Source organism: Schistocerca gregaria, chromosome 5 (genome assembly GCF_023897955.1).
Source record: "Schistocerca gregaria isolate iqSchGreg1 chromosome 5, iqSchGreg1.2, whole genome shotgun sequence".
NCBI lineage: Eukaryota > Metazoa > Arthropoda > Insecta > Orthoptera > Acrididae > Schistocerca > Schistocerca gregaria.
In genome coordinates, this window is record NC_064924.1 from 489,724,608 (window position 1) to 489,745,092 (window position 20,485).

Here is a 20,485-nt window from a genome sequence, read left to right on the forward strand (position 1 = left end):
TTTTGATTGTGTGAAAGTCACAGTTTCTGTTCATCAGACACAGACAGAATGTGGGTGGTGTGAGGACACAATACATAGCTTCCTACAGCATCACCTACATACCATCTCCCCAACAAGAAAGAAGAAATTGTATGAGGCTTGAATCATCAGAACTGATGGCTAGTTATTCAATGACATCTTTCTTCTAGAGTAGACACTCAAAGTTGAACATTTGCAACAAGCTAGAACTGTGCACCAAACTCATACTCAAAACTGTGTGCTTGCTTTTCACAAGAAGTGCCCTACAAATTTATAATATCAGTGGAGGTCTCAATGACTGGTTGAAATGTTCAACATGTCATTTATTTCCTTCCATGCTTTTCACTTTTCCCACTCCACAAAGAGACTTTTGTTATGTTAGTAGGCCAGTGCTCTAGGAGGAAGGATATAGAGTTTGACTGAGATAAAAATTAGTAGGGTACATCCCTAACTGATATTTCAATGTCAGGCAAAGTCCATTTCAAAGTTCACAGATATAGCAAGAAGCAGAAAACATTTCAGGAGAAACAAAAACCATTTTCATCAACATTAGCATATGCTGGTGCAGTGATATTAACATAGGATCAGTATATTGTAATGCTTGAAACATTCTTTAAGGGCATGTTAAACAAATGTACTTCATTTAACACCACACATATCATACTATATGACAACTGATGTTAGTGATTTGTTGATTATTGAAAGGTGGATCATCTCACAAACAGTGATATTCCTTAACTTCTGCCATTGTTGAGTGCTTTATGTGGACATGGCTTCAAGACAAAATATATCACAGATACCCCACTAACATTGTTGAATAAAAACAGACGATTAAAGAAGAATTTACTGGCATGATTACTTCTTTGTCAGTTTCTTACTAGTCCTAATCCTTTCTCTTCATCTGCTCCAGATGGACATATGTTTAAATAGAATATATAGTGTTATTTTAAAGATGTTAAGTCACAGTAAGTGACATTCACTACATTACAATTAATGGTACACTATATCTATGCACTACTATCATTACTTGCATGTTATTTTTAAATTTTTTAAATGTGAAGCGAAAGTTTTCCATTTCCCTTTTCCACGGAGAATATATTCTGTAGGGACAATTATTGAATCTGGAATAATCCAGAAAGTGTTGTACAGTAAGTACTGTGTATGTGGAGTTTTTTTGGGGGGAGGGGGGAGAGGCTCCAGTGCCATATTGTGCAAACATTCCTCTGTGTGGAAAAAGAGAGAAAAAATAGTGTAAGGCAGAACCATTATACTCCAGTTGAAACCAGGTCATGGATGAATATATCAGTTTCATATATCTCCTACCTGTTTAACAATATTAAAAATTATGTACATAGTTTTTACAGTATTCTTCAATATTAATTATTGCTTAGCTTCTATTTACTTGCTTCTCTTTCTTAAATGAATACGTTACTAACTCTGCTTTTTACATGATCTTACATTATAAGAACATTATATGCTGGGCAAAGAATAACCAGAGCGATTGAACTAGGGTTTTATTTCACTGGTACACAAAATCAAAGATAAAGCAACAAAGTTAGTTTTGAGGGACAGTGAAACAATAATGCTGCACTGAAGTTATCATATACCTCTATTCCTCCTCCTTGATTTTACTTGTGCCTTATCATGTCTATTTCCTGTAAATAGCACCAATTCCATTCCAGATCATCACTTCCTGATTTCGTACTTCAGTTCCATTTATAGGAGACAAATTTTCAGTTTCGGACTTGATAATAAGGAACCGGCATGTATTTATTGTTCTTATTCTTCATTATAAAATAATTTAATTGGACATATAAAAAAAATCTCCTCACCAACTGGCGGCGAAACACACACATAAAAGAAAGTTATAATTAGGCAAGATTTTGGAGCCTGTGGTTCCTTCTTAAGGTAGAAGAGTTCGTAATGCAAGGAAGGGGGGTGAAGGAAAGGGATTGGAGAGGTCTAGGAAAGGGGTAAATTTCAAGAAAGTCTCCCAGAACTGCAGGTCCGGGGAGATTTACCAGACAGGATGAGAAGGAAAGGCTGATTGTTGTGGGCTTTCCCAAAGCCTACCCTTTTTCCTAAACCCCTCCTGTCCTTTTCATTCACCCCTGTACCTTCCCCTTCAGACCCTTCTGCCTGAAGAAGGAGCCATAGGCACCAAACGCTTGCCTAGTTATAACTTTCTTCTATGAATGTGTTCTGCTACCACTTGGTGAGTAGATTTTTTTTATCCATCCTTTTTATCCATCCAATTAAATTAGTTTGTCAAAAATTGATTATTCCTTGTTATACTTGGCAGTGCAACTTTCATACATTATACTTCAGCTGATTTTGCTTTATTTCGAGATTATATCGCAGAAGGCAAGGATTCTTCAAATAAATGAAGTAACCCCTTCAACACACAAATCTAAAAGTTCTAACTGCATCATAAACCCATCAGCTTTGCCAGAAGTGATGACACTACTGCCAAGTTGTACAAAATTATACAGTGCTGACAGCAAGTTGTACTTACACATACAAATATCCGATGGAACGTATATTCTTTGTACAATTTTTTCTATGGCTAATTATATTAATATTTTTTTTCTTTAAAGTTTATTTAATAACACACTTATGAACATTTATCTTGTTTTGGATATTCTCCCATATTTATGAAGTGTTGTTTTTGGGCCTATTGTTGTTCTATAGAACAATAATAGTACACATACTAATATCCCATGGAACGTGTACTCTTTGTACAATTTTTCTATGGCTAATTATATTAATATTTTTTCTTTAAAGTTTATTTATTAACACACTTATGAACATTTATCTTGTTTTGGATATTCTTTCAAATTTATGAAGTGTCGTTTTTGGGCCTATTTTTGCTGTAAGGAACAATAATAGTTTGCAATCTCTCTAAATTGGTGATGAGGAGAGTTACGCAAGACAGATATGTGCAGAGCACATTGCAGCATTTAGCATCTAATACTTTAAATGTATGAAAAAGTATAGATTGGTACTCACCGCAAAGATAACACACTGAGTTGCGGACAGTCACAACGAAAAGACTGTTACACAATCAGCTTTCAGCTGAAGGCTACTTCAGAAAAAAAATTGCACGTGCGCGCGCGTGCACACACACACACACACACACACACACACACACACACACACACACACACACACACACACACACACACACAAGCACACCTCATGCACACATCAATATTATCACCAGTATCTTGGATTGGAGCGCAACTGTTACGCTGAATAAAAGCAGCATCTTCAGTAGGCCAGGGAAGGAAGAGAGGGAGGATAGCAGAGTATGGGTGTGGGGAGAGAAGAGCGCTGTCTATTGGAGCATGCAGGGACTAGATGGAACATGACAAGACTGCTAGGCACAGCACTCGAAGGCTGTGGGCAGGAAGAGTGGGACGGGGACGGAAAAGCTGAGGAGCAGGGAAGGAAGAGGACAGGCAGGTACATTGACAGACGGCAGCACACAATGAGGGTGAAAGGGCGTGTGAAAAGGGAGGAGGTGATAGAACATAGGTCATGGAAACTGTTGCGTGGAAGGTGTGGGATAGCAGGTAACTGGAGGTTGAGGCTGGTGTGAATTCAGCAGTGGAGAATGTATTGTAAGGGTAACTCCCATCTGCACAGATCAGAAAAGACGGTGGTGGAAGGTAGGATCCCAATGACCCGGGTTACAATGCAGCCATTGAAATCAATCATGATAGTTTTAGCTGCATGTTGTGCCACAGAGTGGTCTCTTTTGCTCTTGGCCACACTTTGGCAGACAATCATTCTTCCTGGTGGGGCACCAGCTTGGTAGTCACATCAATATAAAAAGCTGTGCAATGACTGCAGCAGAGCTGGTATACGATGTGGCTGCTGTCACAAGTGGCCTGGCCTCTGATGGGGTAACGTCAACCTGTCACAATACTGGAGAGGGACTAGGATGTTGTAGAAGTTTGGTGGGAGATGGAACACCATTTTAGGAAGGGTGGGAAATATCTTGGGTAGAATGTCCCTCATTTCAGAGCATGATGGTAGATAATCAAAGCCCTGATGGAGGACTTTGAGGTTCAGCTGTTCTGAGTCCAGGGTGGTTTTGGGTGACCACGCGGGCATTCCTTTATAGCTGGTTCTTTGGGTTGGTGGAAATACTGGGGGATGAGGGGAAGTGTATGAGAGAGCAGTTTGTGGACTAGGTCTGGATAATAGTGCCTACCTGCTGACTAATCCCTAAATTCATCCTCCCCCCCACCTCACCTTTTCAAATTCTGCGAGTCCCTGTCCCTCATAAACTGCAAAAACACATCTCCGTGATACATGCAACCTAGAACCACCTCTGCTTTGTCCACAAGATATTGCTACTGGGTAAATCCTACTACATACATCAAATATCTGAAAGAGAATCCCTTGTTCCCCAGCACCTGGAATAGAACTCCAGACATGGCTTCTGTAAGTTACCCAACCTGCTGACATCCTGCTGCTACCTTTACGTGCCACAATCCAACCCCTATCTTACCCACAGTGTTCCTCCTTGTTGAGTCCTCATAACACTCAGACCCTGCTTTGCTGACCTTTTCAACTAGCCAAACCCCCCAAAACTGCCTGCTAACGCTCCATTGAATCAAAAAGCTGAAATAATCCCTACACTGGTGTTAACGTTCCCACCAAAATCCTCAGTCCCATAAGTTTTAGTCCTACCCAAAGGCTTCACCTTTAACCCTACACCAAAACTTAATCTGTTCAGTGGAAACACTGCTTTGCCACAAATCCCTCTATCCAAAGCCAACTTAATCCCAACATTGAGCCCTGCCTCTCACAGCTCATACCACCATCCAACAGTGGTTCTCTCCCCATTGCATCTAACCACTCCCTGCCCTGGTCACCTTCCAGAAATCCCTTGCATTCAACTTGGCCTCACCATCCTTCCCTTGGTCCCTTCCTAATAATGTCAGTCTTTCAGCAGAAGAATGGACAGCCATATACTATCTCAAAACAAATCCTGACCTAATCATCCTACCTGCAGACAAAGGTTCCACCACTATTGTTATAAACAGCAGTGACTGCCTGGCAGAAGGCCTGTGCCAATTATCTGACACCTCCACCTATGATCTCTGTCAGATGATACTATCTCAGAAGTCGAACATAACATACAATCTCTACTTAAAGCCTTAGGCCCTTCCCAGCACCTCTCCCCTAAATCCATCTCCCTCCTCACCCCTATGATATTCACCTTCTGCTTGCTCCCTAAAATCCACAAATCCAAGAATTCTGGATGCCCATAGTAGCTGGTTATTGTGCCCCCAGTGAAATATTTTTGGCCCTCATTGACCAACATCTCTGACCAACTGCCCAAAATGTATTCTCGTGTGTCAAAGATACCAAACACTTCTTATTCACCAACTCTCCACCATCCCCACCCCTTGAACTTCTGAATCTCTACTGATCACTGTTGACACACTTCCCTATACATCAACACCCATCATGCAAATGGTCTTGCCACAATTGAATTCTATCTTTTCCAATGTCTTTCAAACTACAAACCTACCACCTCATTTCTCATACACCTTACTAACTTTAACCTAACACACAATTACTTCTCCTTTGTAGGCAAGGTATACAAACAAATCCACAGCACAGCCATGGGCACATGCATGGAACCCACCTACCCACCTATGCTAACCTGTTTGTGTGCCATCTAGAGGAAGCCTTCCTGGCCTCTTGAAACCCCAAACCCATAGTCTGTTTAAGGTTCACTGATTTATCTTTATGATTTGGACTTAAGGTCAAGAAACCCTGTCCTCAATCCTTCATAACCTCAACATCTCCCCGGTCATGTGGTCCCCCTCAATGCAGTGTGCCACCTTCCTGGATATTGAATTACTCCTCTCTGTTGGCTCCATGCACTCTACTGTCCACATTAACCACACCAACCACCAACAGTACCTGCATCTTGACAGATGCCATCCCTTCCACCACAAAAAATCCCTCCCATACAGCCTGGACAGCCAGAAAGGGCGTATCTTGCCTAATATGCTGAAGGTGCCACCAAGCCTTCACCCCAGACCTGGCCCACAAACATATTTCCCATGTCATTTCCCCACACACCCCCAATCTTCCAATCACCCCCAAGAACCAGCTACAAAGCAGTGCCCCCTTTGTCACCCAGTGCCACCCTGGACTGGTACAACTGAATCACATCCTTTTTCATGTTCTCAATATCTATGAGATGATATACTGTGTGTGTGTGTGTGTGTGTGTGTGTGTGTGTGTGTGTGTGTGTGTGTGTGCTAAAAATACTGTGGACTAGGTCTGGGCGCCCAGGCCATATGGGAGGGGGATTTTGGTGTGGAAGGGATGACATTGTTGAAATGCAGGTACTGCTGGTGGTTGGTGCGGTTAATGTGGACAGATGTGTGCATAGAGTGATATATAAGATAAAGATTCCAAGACTTACCAAGCAAGAAAGTGCCGGTAGATAGGCACAATGAATAAAGCACACAAACACACACACAGAATTTGAGCTTTCGCAACCGGCGGCTGCTTCGTCAGGAAAGAGGGAAGGAAAAGGAAAGATGAAATGATGTGGGTTTTAAGGGAGAGAGTAACGAGTCATTCCAATCCCGGGAGTGGAAAGACTTACCTTAGAGGGGAAAAAAGGATAGGTATATACTTGCGCGCGCGCGCGCACGCACACACACACACACACACACACACACACACACACACACACACACACATGCATATCCATCCATACATACACAGACACAAGCAGACATATTTAAAGGCAAAGAGTATGGGCAGAAATGTAAGTCAAGGCGGAAGTGTGGAGGCAAAGATGATGTTGAATGACAGGTGAAGTATGAGTGGCGGCAACTTGAAATTAGCGGAGATTGAGGCCTGGTGGATAACGAGAAGAGAGTATATATTGAAGGGCAAGTTCCCATCTCCGGAGTTTGGATAGGTTGGTGTTGGTGGGAAGTATCCAGATAACTCGGACAGTGTAACACTGTGCCAAGATGTGCTGGCTGTGCACCAAGGCATGTTTAGCCACACAGTGATCCTCATTACCAACAAACACTGTCTGCCTGTGTCCATTCGTGCGAATGGACAGTTTGTTGCTGGTCATTCCCACGTAGAAAGCGTCACAGTGTAGGCAGGTCAGTTGGTAAATCACGTGGGTGCTTTCACACGTGGCTCTGCCTTTGATCGTGTACACCTTCCGGGTTACAGGACTGGAGTAGGTGGTGGTTGGAGGGTGCATAGGACAGGTTTTACATCGGGAGCGGTTGCAAGGGTAGGAACCAGAGGGTAGGGGAGAAGCTTTGGGGATTTCATAGGGATGAACCAAGAGGTTACGAAGGTTAGGTGGAGTGGGGAGGATTTCATGAAGGATGCATCTCACTTCGGAGCAGGATTTTAGGAAGTCGTATCCCTGCTGGAGAGTCACATTCAGAGTCTGATCCAGTCCCGGGAAGTATCTTGTCACAAGTGGGGCACTTTTGGGGTACTTCTGTGAGAGGTTCTGGGTTTGAGGGGATGAGGAAGTGGCTCTGGTTATTTGCTTCTGTACCAGGTCGGGAGGGTAGTTGTGGGATGCGAAAGCTGTTTTCAGGTTGTTGGTGTAATGGTCCAGGGATTCAGGACTAGAGCAGATTCGTTTGCCACGAAGGCCTAGGCTGTAGGGAAGGGACCGTTTGATATGGAATGGGTGGCAGCTGTCATAATGGAGGTACTGTTGCTTGTTGGTGGGTTTGATGTGGACGGATGTGTGAAGCTGGCCATTGGACAGATGGAGGTCAACGTCAAGGAAAGTGGCATGGGATTTGGAGTAGGACCAGGTGAATCTGATGGAACCAAAGGAGTTGAGGTTGGAGAGGAAAATCTGGAGTTGTTCTTCACTGTGAGTCCAGATCATGAAGATGTCATCAATAAATCTGTACCAAACTTGGGGTTGGCAGGCTTGGATAACCAAGAAGGCTTCCTCTAAGCGACCCATAAATAGGTTGGCATACGAGGGGGCCATCCTGGTACCCATGGCTGTTCCCTTTAATTGTTGGTATGTCTGGCCTTCAAAAGTGAAGAAATTGTGGGTCAGGATGAAGCTGGCTAAGGTGACGAGGATAGAGGTTTTGGGTAGGGTGGCAGGTGGTCGGCGTGAAAGGAAGTGCTCCATTGCAGCAAGGCCCTGGACGTGCGGGATATTTGTGTATAGGGAAGTGGCATCAATGGTTACAAGGATGGTTTCCGGGGGTAACAGACTGGGTAAGGATTCCAGGCGTTCCAGAAAGTGGTTGGTGTCTTTGATGAAGGATGGGAGACTGCATGTAATGGGTTGAAGGTGTTGATCTACGTAGGCAGAGATACGTTCTGTGGGGGCTTGGTAACCAGCTACAATGGGGCGGCCAGGATGTTTGGGTTTGTGAATTTTAGGAAGTAGGTAGAAGGTAGGAGTGCGAGGTGTCAGTGGGGTCAGGAGTTTGATGGAGTCAGGTGAAAGGTTTTGTAGGGGGCCTAAGGTTCTGAGGATTCCTTGAAGCTCCGCCTGGACATCAGGAATGGGATTACCTTGGCAAACTTTGTATGTAGAGTTGTCTGAAAGCTGACGCAGTCCCTCAGCCACATACTCCCGACGATCAAGTACCACGGTCGTGGAACCCTTGTCAGCCAGAAGAATGATGATGGATCGGTCAGCTTTCAGATCACAGATAGCCTGGGCTTCGGCTGTGGTGATGTTGGGAGTAGGATTAAGGTTTTTCAAGAAAGATTGAGAGGCAAGGCGGGAAGTGAGAAATTCCTGGAAGGTTTGGAGAGGGTGATTTTGAGGAAGAGGAGGTGGGTCCCGCTGTGATGGAGGACGGAACTGTTCCAGGCAGGGTTCAATTTGGATAGTGTCTTGGGGAGTTGGATCATTAGGAGTGGGATCAGGATTATTTTTCTTCATGGCAAATTGATATTTCCAGCAGAGACTACGAGTGTAGGACAGTAAATCTTTGACAAGGGCAGTTTGGTTGAACCTGGGAGTGGGGCTGAAGGTGAGGCCTTTGGATAGGACAGAGGTTTCGGATTGGGAGAGAGGTTTGGAGGAAAGGTTAACTACTGAATTGGGATGTTGTGGTTCCAGATTGTGTTGACTAGAATTTTGAGGTGTTGGAGGGAGTGGAGCTGGAAGTGGGAGATTGAGTAGATGGGAGAGACTGGGTTTGTGTGCAATGAGAGGAGGTTGAGGTTTGTTGGAAAGGTTGTGGAGGGTGAGTGAGTTGCCTTTCCGGAAGTGGGAAACCAGGAGATTGGATAGTTTTTTGAGGTGGAGGGTGGCATGTTGTTCTAATTTGCGGTTGGCCTGTAAGAGGATGCTATGAACAGCCAGTGTGGATGTGGGAGAGGAAAGATTGAAGACTTTAATTTGGGATAGGAGTTGACGAGTGTGTTCATTGGCCGAGTCGATGTATAGGTGAAGGATTAGGCAGGTGAGGGCTATGGATTGTGCTGTTTGGAACTGGTATATATAGAAAGAAACTTCCACATGGGAAAAATATATTAAAAACAAAGATTCCAAGACTTACCAAGCGGGAAAGCGCCGGCAGACAGGCACATGAACAAAACATACAAACACACACACAGAATTACTAGCTTTCGCAACCGATGGTTGCTTCTTCAGGAAGGAGAGGGAAAGACGAAAGGATGTGGGTTTTAAGGGAGAGGGTAAGGAGTCATTCCAATCCTGGGAGCGGAAAGACTTCCCTTAGGGGAAAAAAAGGACAGGTGTACACTCGCACACACACACACACACACACACACACACACACACACACACACACACACACACACACACATCCGCACATACAAGCTTTCCCGCTTGGTAAGTCTTGGAATATATATATATATATATATATATATATATATATATATATATATATATATATATATATATATATATATATATATATATATCTTCTTGTGTCTGTGTATGTGCGGATGGATATGTGTGTGTGTGTGCGAGTGTACACCTGTCCTTTTTTCCCCCTAAGAGAAGTCTTTCCGCTCCCGGGATTGGAATGACTCCTTACCCTCTCCCTTAAAACCCACATCCTTTCATCTTTCCCTCTCCTTCCCTCTCCTGAAGAAGCAACCGTCGGTTGCGAAAGCTAGAAATTCTGTGTGTGTGTTTGTGTGTTTTATTTATTGTGCCTATCTACCGGCGCTTTTCCGCTTGGTAAGTCTTCGAGTCTTTGTTTTTAATATATATTTTCCCTTGTGGAAGTTTCTTTCTATTTTACACACACACACACAGAAGCCCCAAAGAAACTGGTATACGCATGCATATTCAAATACAAAAATATGTAAACAAGCAGAATATGGTACTGTGGTTGGCAGCAACTATATAAGGCAACAAGTGTCTGGGGCAGTTGTTAGATTGGTTACTGCTGCTACTCTAGCAGGTTATCAAGATATAGGTGAATCTTAATATGATGTTATAGTCAGCGCATGAGCGATGGAACATAGCGTCTCCGAGGTAGCGATGAACTGGGGATTTTCTCATACTAACCATTTCACAAGTGTATTGTGAAAATCAGGAAAACATCAACTCTCCAACATCGCTGAGGCTGGAAAAAGATCCTGCATGACTGACTCCGATGACTGAAGAGAGTCATTCAACTTGACAGAAGTGCAACCCTTCTGCAAATTGCTGCAGATTTCAATACTGGGCCATCAACGAGCATCGGCATGCATACCATTCAATGAAACGTCATTGATATGGGCTTTCGTGGGCTTTCGGAGCCGAAGACCCACTCATGTGCCCCTGATGACAGCACAAAGCTTTACACCTTGCCTGGGCCCATCAACACAAACATTGAACTGTTGATGACTGGAAGCATGTTGCCTGGTCGGACGAGTCTCATTTCAAATTGTATTGAGTGGATGGATGTGTAAAGGGTATGGAGCCAACCTCACGAATCCATGGACCATGCATGTCAGCAGGGGAGTTTTCAAGCTGGTGGAGGCTCTGTAATGGTGTGGAGTGTGTGCAGTTGGAGTGATATGGGATCCCTGATATGTCTAGATATTATTCTGATGGGTCATGTGCATGTAAGCATCCTGTCTCATCACCTGTATCCATTCATGTCCATTGTGCATTTTGACATGCTTGGGCAATTCCAGCAAGACAATGCGACACCACACACAACCAGAATTGCTACACAGTGGCTCCGGGAACACTCCTCTGAGTTCAAACACTTCCGCTGGCCACCGAACTCCCCAGACATGAACATTATTGAGCATTATCTTGGATGCCTGTGGTGTTCAGAAGAGACCTCCACCCCCTCGTACTCATATGGATTTATGGATAGCCCTGCAAAATTCATGGTGTGAATTCCCTTCAACACTACTTCAGACATTAGTCAACTCCATGGCACGTTGTGTTGCGGTACTTCTGGGTGCTTGTGGGGGCCCTACACAATTTTAGGCAGGTTGTACCAGTTTCTTTCGCTCTTCAGTGTATATTTAGAGACACACTAGTATCGGATTTACCAGTTAAAAATACACTTTTTCCCAGGTGAGAATGCATTATACCCTACGTGAAAGTACATTTTTTTCCGTGTTAAGTGACAATATACTTTCCATCAGACCTGTAAAATGTACCAAGCCTTTAAATGGGGTGGTTTTATGCACCGGCGTAGAACTTCCCAGCACAAAACCTAGCAAAAAATGATGTGTTTTTGGAAAGATCTTTGATACGTGGCAACATGTCAATGTGCTTTTGTTGGCTAATCATAGCTCAAGTCAAGCAATCTCACCAGCCATTGACAGCAGACATTCTGTGCATAGGGCACATGATGTAGTCATCCAACGGCAATAAGATTGTTCAGTACCATAAACACAAAAACAGGAAAAGTTAATGGTTTAAATGAAAATACATACAGTATAGCTACAAGAAAAGCTAATCTGTCATGTATAATATTGTTCTTTTTTAGGGTGTGTTTTCCTTTAAGATATGTCAAACACAAATGTACCAGTAAAATTTTAAATTATGGCATAAATGGATGGCCTTCTGGGCCAGAAATTTTTCAAAGCAGCTGATCCTCAAAGCTTCATGTTTTGAATAAGAGTCAAATGCTCTATGATTTAAGAAATTCATCACAAATTCTGAAATGTAAAATAATTCATTTTGCATAAAAGAAAATTTACTTTGAAAGTAATGTTTCTCAAACTGCCATTCGCAATATGTTCCCATGACATGTTCAAAATGTTAACAATCGTGATGTCATGCTCACTGAAAGCAGTTTGTTGTTAATAAGTATTGTATGTCTTTGTACTAAAGCCTTTGACGCATTTTGGTGTTGCCAGATGCTTGTGCGTGCACTGTGTTTTGTTGTTGTTGTAAATGTTTATGTTTTACTGTTGCAGTATTACCCTGCGGTACTGGGATAAAGTGAAATTCTTTGGTAGAGAGTAATTTTCTACCAGTCCAAACTACAAAAATTTAACTGAAAATTAAAGCAAAGAAAAATTCTCAGAATTCTAAAAAATTCCCGCTTTTTTCAGGACGAAAAGTTCCTATGTTTTTCTCAAATTTCCCAGTTATCCTGGAGCATACACACTTTGTATCATTATGCCCTGAAAAGAGGAACAAATTACCCAAGGTCTTTCCCACCCCTCCTAAAGTGGTTTTCTGTCATCCATACAACCTACATCACATCCTATTTCATCCCTATGCCTTTCCTAATTCAAACCCCTCATTCAAGACCTACATCTCCACCCTCCCAGCACTTACTATTCCAGTCCTGTCACAAACTTATCCTACCACATCAGAGGCAGAGTCAACTGTGTAGGCAGCCATGTCATACATCAACTCTGCTGCCATAATACTTGTTTATATTGGTATGACTAACAATCAGGTGTACACACCAGGATGAACAGCCACCATCAAACTATGGCCAACAGTAAAACAGACCAGCATGTGGCACACCATGTAGCTGAAAATAACATGCTTGATTTCTGTGGTTGCTTCACAAACTGGGACAGCAGGATGTGTGTGCATTTTCTTTTCGGAAGAAGGCTTTGGCCAGAAGTTAAATGTGTAACATCTTTTTGTTGTGCCTGCCAGCAACTCAATGTGTCATCTTGATGGTGAGTAGCAATCTATACTTTTCCCAATATTGTTGACACCCCAACCTGGACTTTCCACTGATTTACTTTACTTGTAAGTTTTGACAAATAATAACATACACATACAATTACACTTCCACACCACAACAAGTTGTACCTTATGCTATATACACAAACTATTTGCAATAATATACTCTTACAGTTATATTTGCATGAATGTCTACAGTAAAAAAACTATTATTTCAATACACTAGTTCTATTTATGTGTTTCTTAAGAGTATTCATTCAGATATTGCTTTTAATTCTGTGAGGAAACTTTAACATTAGAGTGTGAGTGAATGATCTTTAGATGATGGATAGAAGTCTAACTGATTACATAAGCATTAGTATGACACTGAAAAATCGTAGGAGGACTGCAAACAATGAAATAAGTAGGGATAACCACATACAGTAGAGTGGATGTATTGAAAGGAATATGGGTACATAAAAAAGTTGGACACCGCTGTGACTGCAAATAAATTTAATTCATGAGTGATTCAGTCAACACCACTGCATGCGTTGTTACATCAGTCACTACCCTGGGCTTATAGTATTTGCAAAGCAGAAGGAACTCTCCATTAAAGAGCACATGACATGAGACAGAAACTTATTTTAATTCTGTTCATGTGAAGTGAAATCTTGACAGCTTAATTCCAATTAAAAGATCAATAACAACAACAATAAGGCATTCCACAGCACTTATCATTTTCAAAATGAAAACAGTATGGTTAGTTTTTTGTTCATAAAAGCTAATTACATCAACTGAAGAGATTATTTAACAGAGATTTAATATATACTTACAACACCTAGGCTTTCCTTTTTGTTGAGCCGCAGTTCCCTCAACATCTGGTTACGTTGCTCCATCATTAATGTTCGTTCATAAGTGTAGGCCGATATATCACTGTCCACCTAAAATCAGATAAATAAATGTAAGCATAATGTTACATAACAGGTGTGAATTATAGAAATATTTGTTGCACAAAGTGGAATGTACCCTCCAAAAATATTCTTTCAAATAACTGTGAGTTGTGTCTGGAATTTAAAGAAAGGGAGGCTTTGAGAATAATTTCTTCATGTCAGAGAATGAGAGGTTGAAGCAGATATGGCCAAATAGAAAGTTTGTGCCAAACATAGATGCTCAGTGTCTGTTACTTAATCAAAAGGTGGCAGTATTCTTATATAATTTGGGATTATTATTCAGGTAATAAAATAGCTGAAGGGCTGCTAAGACCTGACAGAATTTAGCTATCCAAATAAAGAAAATAAAATTACGGCATCTAAATAGCAGTAAGTATATGAGAAAAAATGGTACGATGTCATGTTTTGAGTAAACCATGTCAAACGTTGAGATACTGAAAAATAAATCAGAATGAGGAAAACATAAAAGATGCAAGACTATTACTATTTTAGTGAGATGACACCCTCGAAAAGACTTAGTAAGGTATTATCAATTAAAACAGCTACATCCTCAACTGTAAGCTAGATCTTTAAACCAAAGAAGCTTACTGGGTGTTCCACAGCAGCTGAACTATATAAATCCTCTTAATTTTAATCTGATCTAAGACATGGAAGGGTGTACTTAACTTTGCTTTATGGAGCTACAGAAACAATGTTAAGCAAACATGGTAAGTACTTAAGTTGAAGAAGATGAAGAAAAAGAAGAAGAGAGTGTTTGGTAGAGGGAGTAAATGACAACTAATCTCAGTTTGCAACAGTTGATACTGACACATTAAGATACAAACTTTCCAAATGCAGAAGAAACATTTTTCTTGCGGTAGAGACAGTACAATTTATACCAAGTACAAACTATGGTCGGTGGACTGGAAGGATGAACTTTTTCAAAACTGGTCTCCATACTCAGGATTTAAACTTGTTTGCTGTTCATTCACATAAAGACATGGATTTAGCTGTCTGAGGAAAAATATCAGGGATTGCTTGAAGAGTGCCCACATCATGCAACAAAGAATACAAATATTTATGAATAAGTCTGCAGTTCATATAGCTATTAAATATCTTAATTAGCCAGATACAAACAGATGTAATGTTTGCGATGAAACACTGCAAAATCTTATAGTATGCAGCGATGATTCAGTACATTGTAAGCATTTGTACGGGATGAAGAAACAAGAGAATTGTTACTGTTCAATAAAAGAACAAATTATGATGGGTCAGAGGACCGCAACTTAGCAAAAAGAGTACTGAGCACTTTGCGTGTTCAAAGTACTGTCATGTTTTATGTCAACACAAATAGATAATAAACTATCTGCCAAACTGCAAAATGAAGAATATAGTTGGCTAATACAATAGTGATGAATTGACAAAAAAATGATTATTACAGATACAATTACTATCTATCTCAACAGAAATACTGTGCCCCATGAAGATTCACCAGAAAGGTATGTCCACATGACCATCTTAATTGACTATACTCTTAGGATATGTGTGCACATGTTTGGAGTCAATACATAAGGATATGAATCGATTGTATATAGTGTTTTATTAGAGTACTGGGACCTCGATTATATCTAATAGAGTACACAAATAGTTTTTAGTAGCATAATTTAATTGTACAGTACCCAGATCTATTGCTCTCTCCCCTCTCTCTCTATCTCCCCTTTTGTTGTTCTTTTCTTCCAAAGATGATAAAGGAATTTTTCAAGATAATGAAGGTCTCAAACCAAATTATCTAAATTCCACTGCTGTTGTATGCAAAGTGAAAGAAAAATCCATGTGGTATTAACAAATGGACTTACTCGACGCTTACATGTAAAACACATAAAAACTGTAAAGTAGTTACCATTTCGACAACTTCCACCTCAGCTTCTATCCTAAGATGATATAAAAACATCTTAAGATCTTTCTTCATTTGAATTGAATTGTCTTCCATTTGTGCCACTGTGAAGATGCGCATTTTGCAATTTTTCCAGGTGCGGTGTTGTTTAAGAAGGAATGGTAGTAGCATCAGAAGGCCACCATCATGCACAATCCACCATATATCAATGTTTCCAACAACCTGAAATCATAAAATTCATCATTTGATACATTGGTCAAGCGATTTTGAACAATAGGGCACTGGTATTGCAAAACACCCTTTCCAAAAATTTATCAACTTATGTCAACACTGATATTGTTTACTTGACATACACTATGTGATCAAAAGAATCCAGCAAAAGTGTTCTATAGGATTCAGAGCAGGACTCTGTGCAGGCCAGTCCATTATTGTTCTTGTCATGAACCCACTCCATCACAGGCCAAGCATTATGAATAGGTGCTCAATCGTTTTGAGAGATGCAATCGCTGTCCCCAAATTGCTCTTCAACAGTGGGAAGCAAGGGGGTGCTTAAAACATCAATATAGGCTTGTGCTGTGATAGTGCCACGCAAAACAAAGGTGTGCAAGCCCTCCATGAAAAACACGACCACACCATAACACCACCACCTCCGAATTTTACTGTTGGCACTACACATGTTGGCAGATGATATTCACTGGGCGTTCGCCAAAACCACACCCTGCCATCGGATCACCACCATGATTCACCACCTCCACACAACATTTTTCCACTGTTCAATCGTCCAATATTTACGCTGCTTACACCAAGTGAGGTGTTGTTTGGCATTTACCAGCATGATGTGTGGCTTATGAGCAGCTGCTCGACCAGGAAATCCATGTTTTCTCACCTCACACCTAACTGTCATAGCACTTGCAGTAGGTCCTGATGCAGTTAGGAATTAATGTGTGATGGTCTGGATACTTTTGATCACTTAGTGTACGAACTTTACAGACCAAGTGTATAAAGCATCTGACATTAGATTAACACAAAGAATTGCTTCAGATCAAGATTAAGTTGGAAATCTGCATTGTATAAATGTTAATCCAAGATTATATCATCAAGAAGTATGATCAATTTCGAATGGTGAAAATTCACAGATCAGAGTTTGGTTCAAATGTGTCAGTTTAGAATGTAGTGTCCGGCATTGGAAACCAACATTTGTGTAAATACAAACTGAAATAATAAAGAAGTTATTATTAACACATACAACGAATATGTGACTAAGACATTCCCATGCTGTTCAAGTTCGAAATACATTTCTTAGTTTGTAAGGTTAGGTTAAGGAAATTAAAGAGTGCAGATAATGACTGAGCTCATAATAATTCTTCGAGATGTCACATAAGATATGTTTAGTTTAAAGGCATGTCACAGACACCGAATGGCATAGTAAGAAAGGAAACTTTGAAATATTTGCCATGAACAGTTAACTATGTTTATTTTGACAGCGGCCGAGATTGATTTGACATCTTTTATAAATGTGCTTTCTCAGCTCCACTAGAAGTAATTACGAAATGTGTATGAATTTTTTAACTATTGAACATGTGCATAAACTGCTATGACAACTGCACGCGTATTGATGAATGAATAATAAGCAAGCATAGGTAAGACATTTAGCAAATGCTTTCCGGGGCTCATTCATATTACTGTTACAATAGCTCACAGGCTGCATTCTAGCACACAGTGCAGATGGTCTCCAGTTCAAATCCACATCGGTTCTCAGAACTTTTCTCCATTATGGTACTACTTTTTATACTGTATTGATCACAAAAATAATTATAACAACAATATGTTTTGAAACTATACTATTCTTTGTTTTCCAAGCTTTCTGTGTTATGTGATGGGCAGAATTTTGTGTGCATATGTGTTGTGAATCGTTTTCTTTTCATGTACTCTACAGATATCTTTTTATTCTGATGTGTTACTGACCACAACAAAAGACAAACCCATTTTTTAAATTAAATGAAAAATCATTTAAACTGAGGTTTCACTTGAGCAAAAATACTGTGCAGCAGTTAGAACTAAGGTTGAGCAGCAGTTAGAACTAAGGTTGAGAGCACAGAACACAGAGAGTATACCAAGCAAAAGAAACAAGCCACTCATCCAATGCATATGCTAATTTTAAAATTAAGACTTTTTGCCACAGGAAGCTTTCAAATGTTGGTTGGCAATTAGTTTAGAACATATGCAGTAACACTTGCAGAGAGGTCCACAAGGTATCAGCCTGCATTACATCACTGAAGAAAAAATTCATCAAAATGCCAAAGAGAGAAAAGACACGGGCAAAAAAGAGTGTGATTTTTATCAAGTACTGTTAGCATGCTTTCCTTGTGATTTAGGTAGTATTGACTATACCCACATCCCCATGTAATCTCCTGGTTGTGAAAGTGCAGAGATATTTAGGAATTGTCACAGATAGTTTACATTCAATGTACAAACAGCCTGAGATACTAAACTTAATCAGAGCATATTAAATGTGCAGAAGACACTGTACAATGCAATGAGTGTGGAACTTATTAATAATGAAATAATCCAGGATGGAATAATGGCAATATTATGAAAAGGATAGATTGGAACTCACTGTACAGTAGAGATGCTGAGTTGCAGACAGGCGCAACAAGAAGACTGCTAAACAAGTGAGCTTTAAACCGAAAGGCCTTAGATTACTTGCTTAATAGTTTTTTTGTTGTGCCTGATTGTGACTTAATATTTCTGCTATGTGGTGGGTAGTACTTATTAATGGTGTACATATTAAGAATTATGTCTTTTTCTTGTTGGCCATAGTAACTTCAGCGATTTTTTAAATTCTGTTAGGTCTTTATGGTGGCCAAATACAATTTCCAGGAACAATTTTTATTTATTAATTTTTTATTTGTCAATAAGTTTGAAAACACTCCTTTTTCTGTTTACTTTCCTCAATCTTTCTAACACAATACATTCAATTATAGCTACTGTGTATATTTGATGTACTATTAATGTCTGTATTCAAAGAGTGATGATTGTGTCAACAGCCAATTTCATTGGTGTAGCCTAACATGTTTCATGTTAACTCAAATCAACATGAAACTCCTTCAGAGGATCCAAGTTCAGTGTTGTAAAGCTTGGCATAGTCCTGAACAGATGTGTCAGTTTCTAAAAAATTGACCTCCAGTTAGCGATGTTTACACGATCGGCCCAGAGAACTTTACTTTATTTTTAATGTGTGAGTATGAACCAAAAATAAAGGAATATCCCCTAAATAAATTAATGAGAAAAAGCATACTCTCTTCAGAGCAGTACTGCTAGTATTTAGTATTTCTTTACAAATAATTCTCTGCATGCCTCTGTTGTGACCCCCCCCCCCTCCCACACACATATTTCATAGTATGAGTAATAATAATAAAAATTTTATTTTCATTCGGCTGATTACAGCAATAGATGAAGTAAAGAGCGTATATTTCTACATAAACTACTATATAAATGTAAATTGGTTTACATAAAATAGGTACACGTTAGAATACAGTATTTTCACCTTCAAAAAATTCGTCAATGGTGTAAAACAGATTGTTCATTAGTAGCTTGTATAATTTAGCTTTAAAAATATTTACAGGTAGTTCTTTAAAGTCAGCACTTAGTCTGTTAAACATCCTTAGTCCAAGAACTAGGCAGGAGTGCTGCGATTTTGATAATCTATAATATAGCATGTCTACTGATGTTCTGTTTCTAGCATTATGGCTATGAATATCACTTCTCAAAACAAAATTAGAGCCATTGTTTCGAATGCACAATAAAACATTGTAGATGAATAAAAAGGCACTGCAATTTAATAAACAGAGGTTTACAATGTTCTGTATTATCAGAATCCATTATTATTCTTATTACTTTCTTCTGTAAAAGAAAAATGTTATTTAAATGACAGCTGCTATCACACAGTAAGTTTCCATAAGAGATGATGCTTTGGAACAAGGCAAAACATGCTGATCTCACATAGTCATTGGGAACATGTGTTTTTAAATTTCTAATTAGATAAATAACTCTTGAAAGCCTAGCCAATATATTTTTAATGTGTGGTTCCCATGTCAATTTATTGTCAATAGTAACGCCTAAAAATTTAACAGTTTCTGATTCTTCGTAGTTAGGAATCTCTTTGAGGCTAAAGTAAAATGTCTGGGTTTTGTTTTTATTTAGTAAGAAGCCATTAGCTTTGAACCATAATGAGGACTGAGCAAGGGTATTTTCGGTCAGTGTTTTCAGTGTACCTAGATCAGAGCTTTTATGTGGAAAAGTTGTGTCATCAGCATACAATATTGTGTAAGAATTTATAAATAAGGGCATGTCATTAATCATTAGTATAAACAGTAAAGGTCCAAGCACTGACCCTTGAGGCACTCCTTGCCTAACATTAACCAAATTTGATTTCTCCCTACCAATGCACACAACTTGTTGAGGTTTCTCTAGAAAAGACCTGAATATATTTATAATGTTGTCACCAAAACCACAGTAAACTAACTT

At 40.0% G+C, this 20,485-nt stretch overlaps 1 protein-coding gene across 4 annotated transcripts in view; it reads right to left on the reverse strand.

The window, feature by feature from the left end:
* Window positions 1–20,485, reverse strand: part of LOC126272718 (solute carrier family 12 member 6) — a 1,173,553-nt gene that overhangs the window by 55,835 nt on the left and 1,097,233 nt on the right. For all 4 annotated transcript variants that reach the window (XM_049975756.1, XM_049975759.1, XM_049975758.1 and 1 more), the window contains exons 15-16: window positions 15,965–16,180; window positions 13,969–14,076 (exon numbers count right to left, since the gene is read on the reverse strand). In XM_049975756.1, coding sequence (XP_049831713.1) covers window positions 13,969–14,076; window positions 15,965–16,180 — 324 coding nt within the window. The remainder of the gene's footprint in view (window positions 1–13,968; window positions 14,077–15,964; window positions 16,181–20,485) is intronic.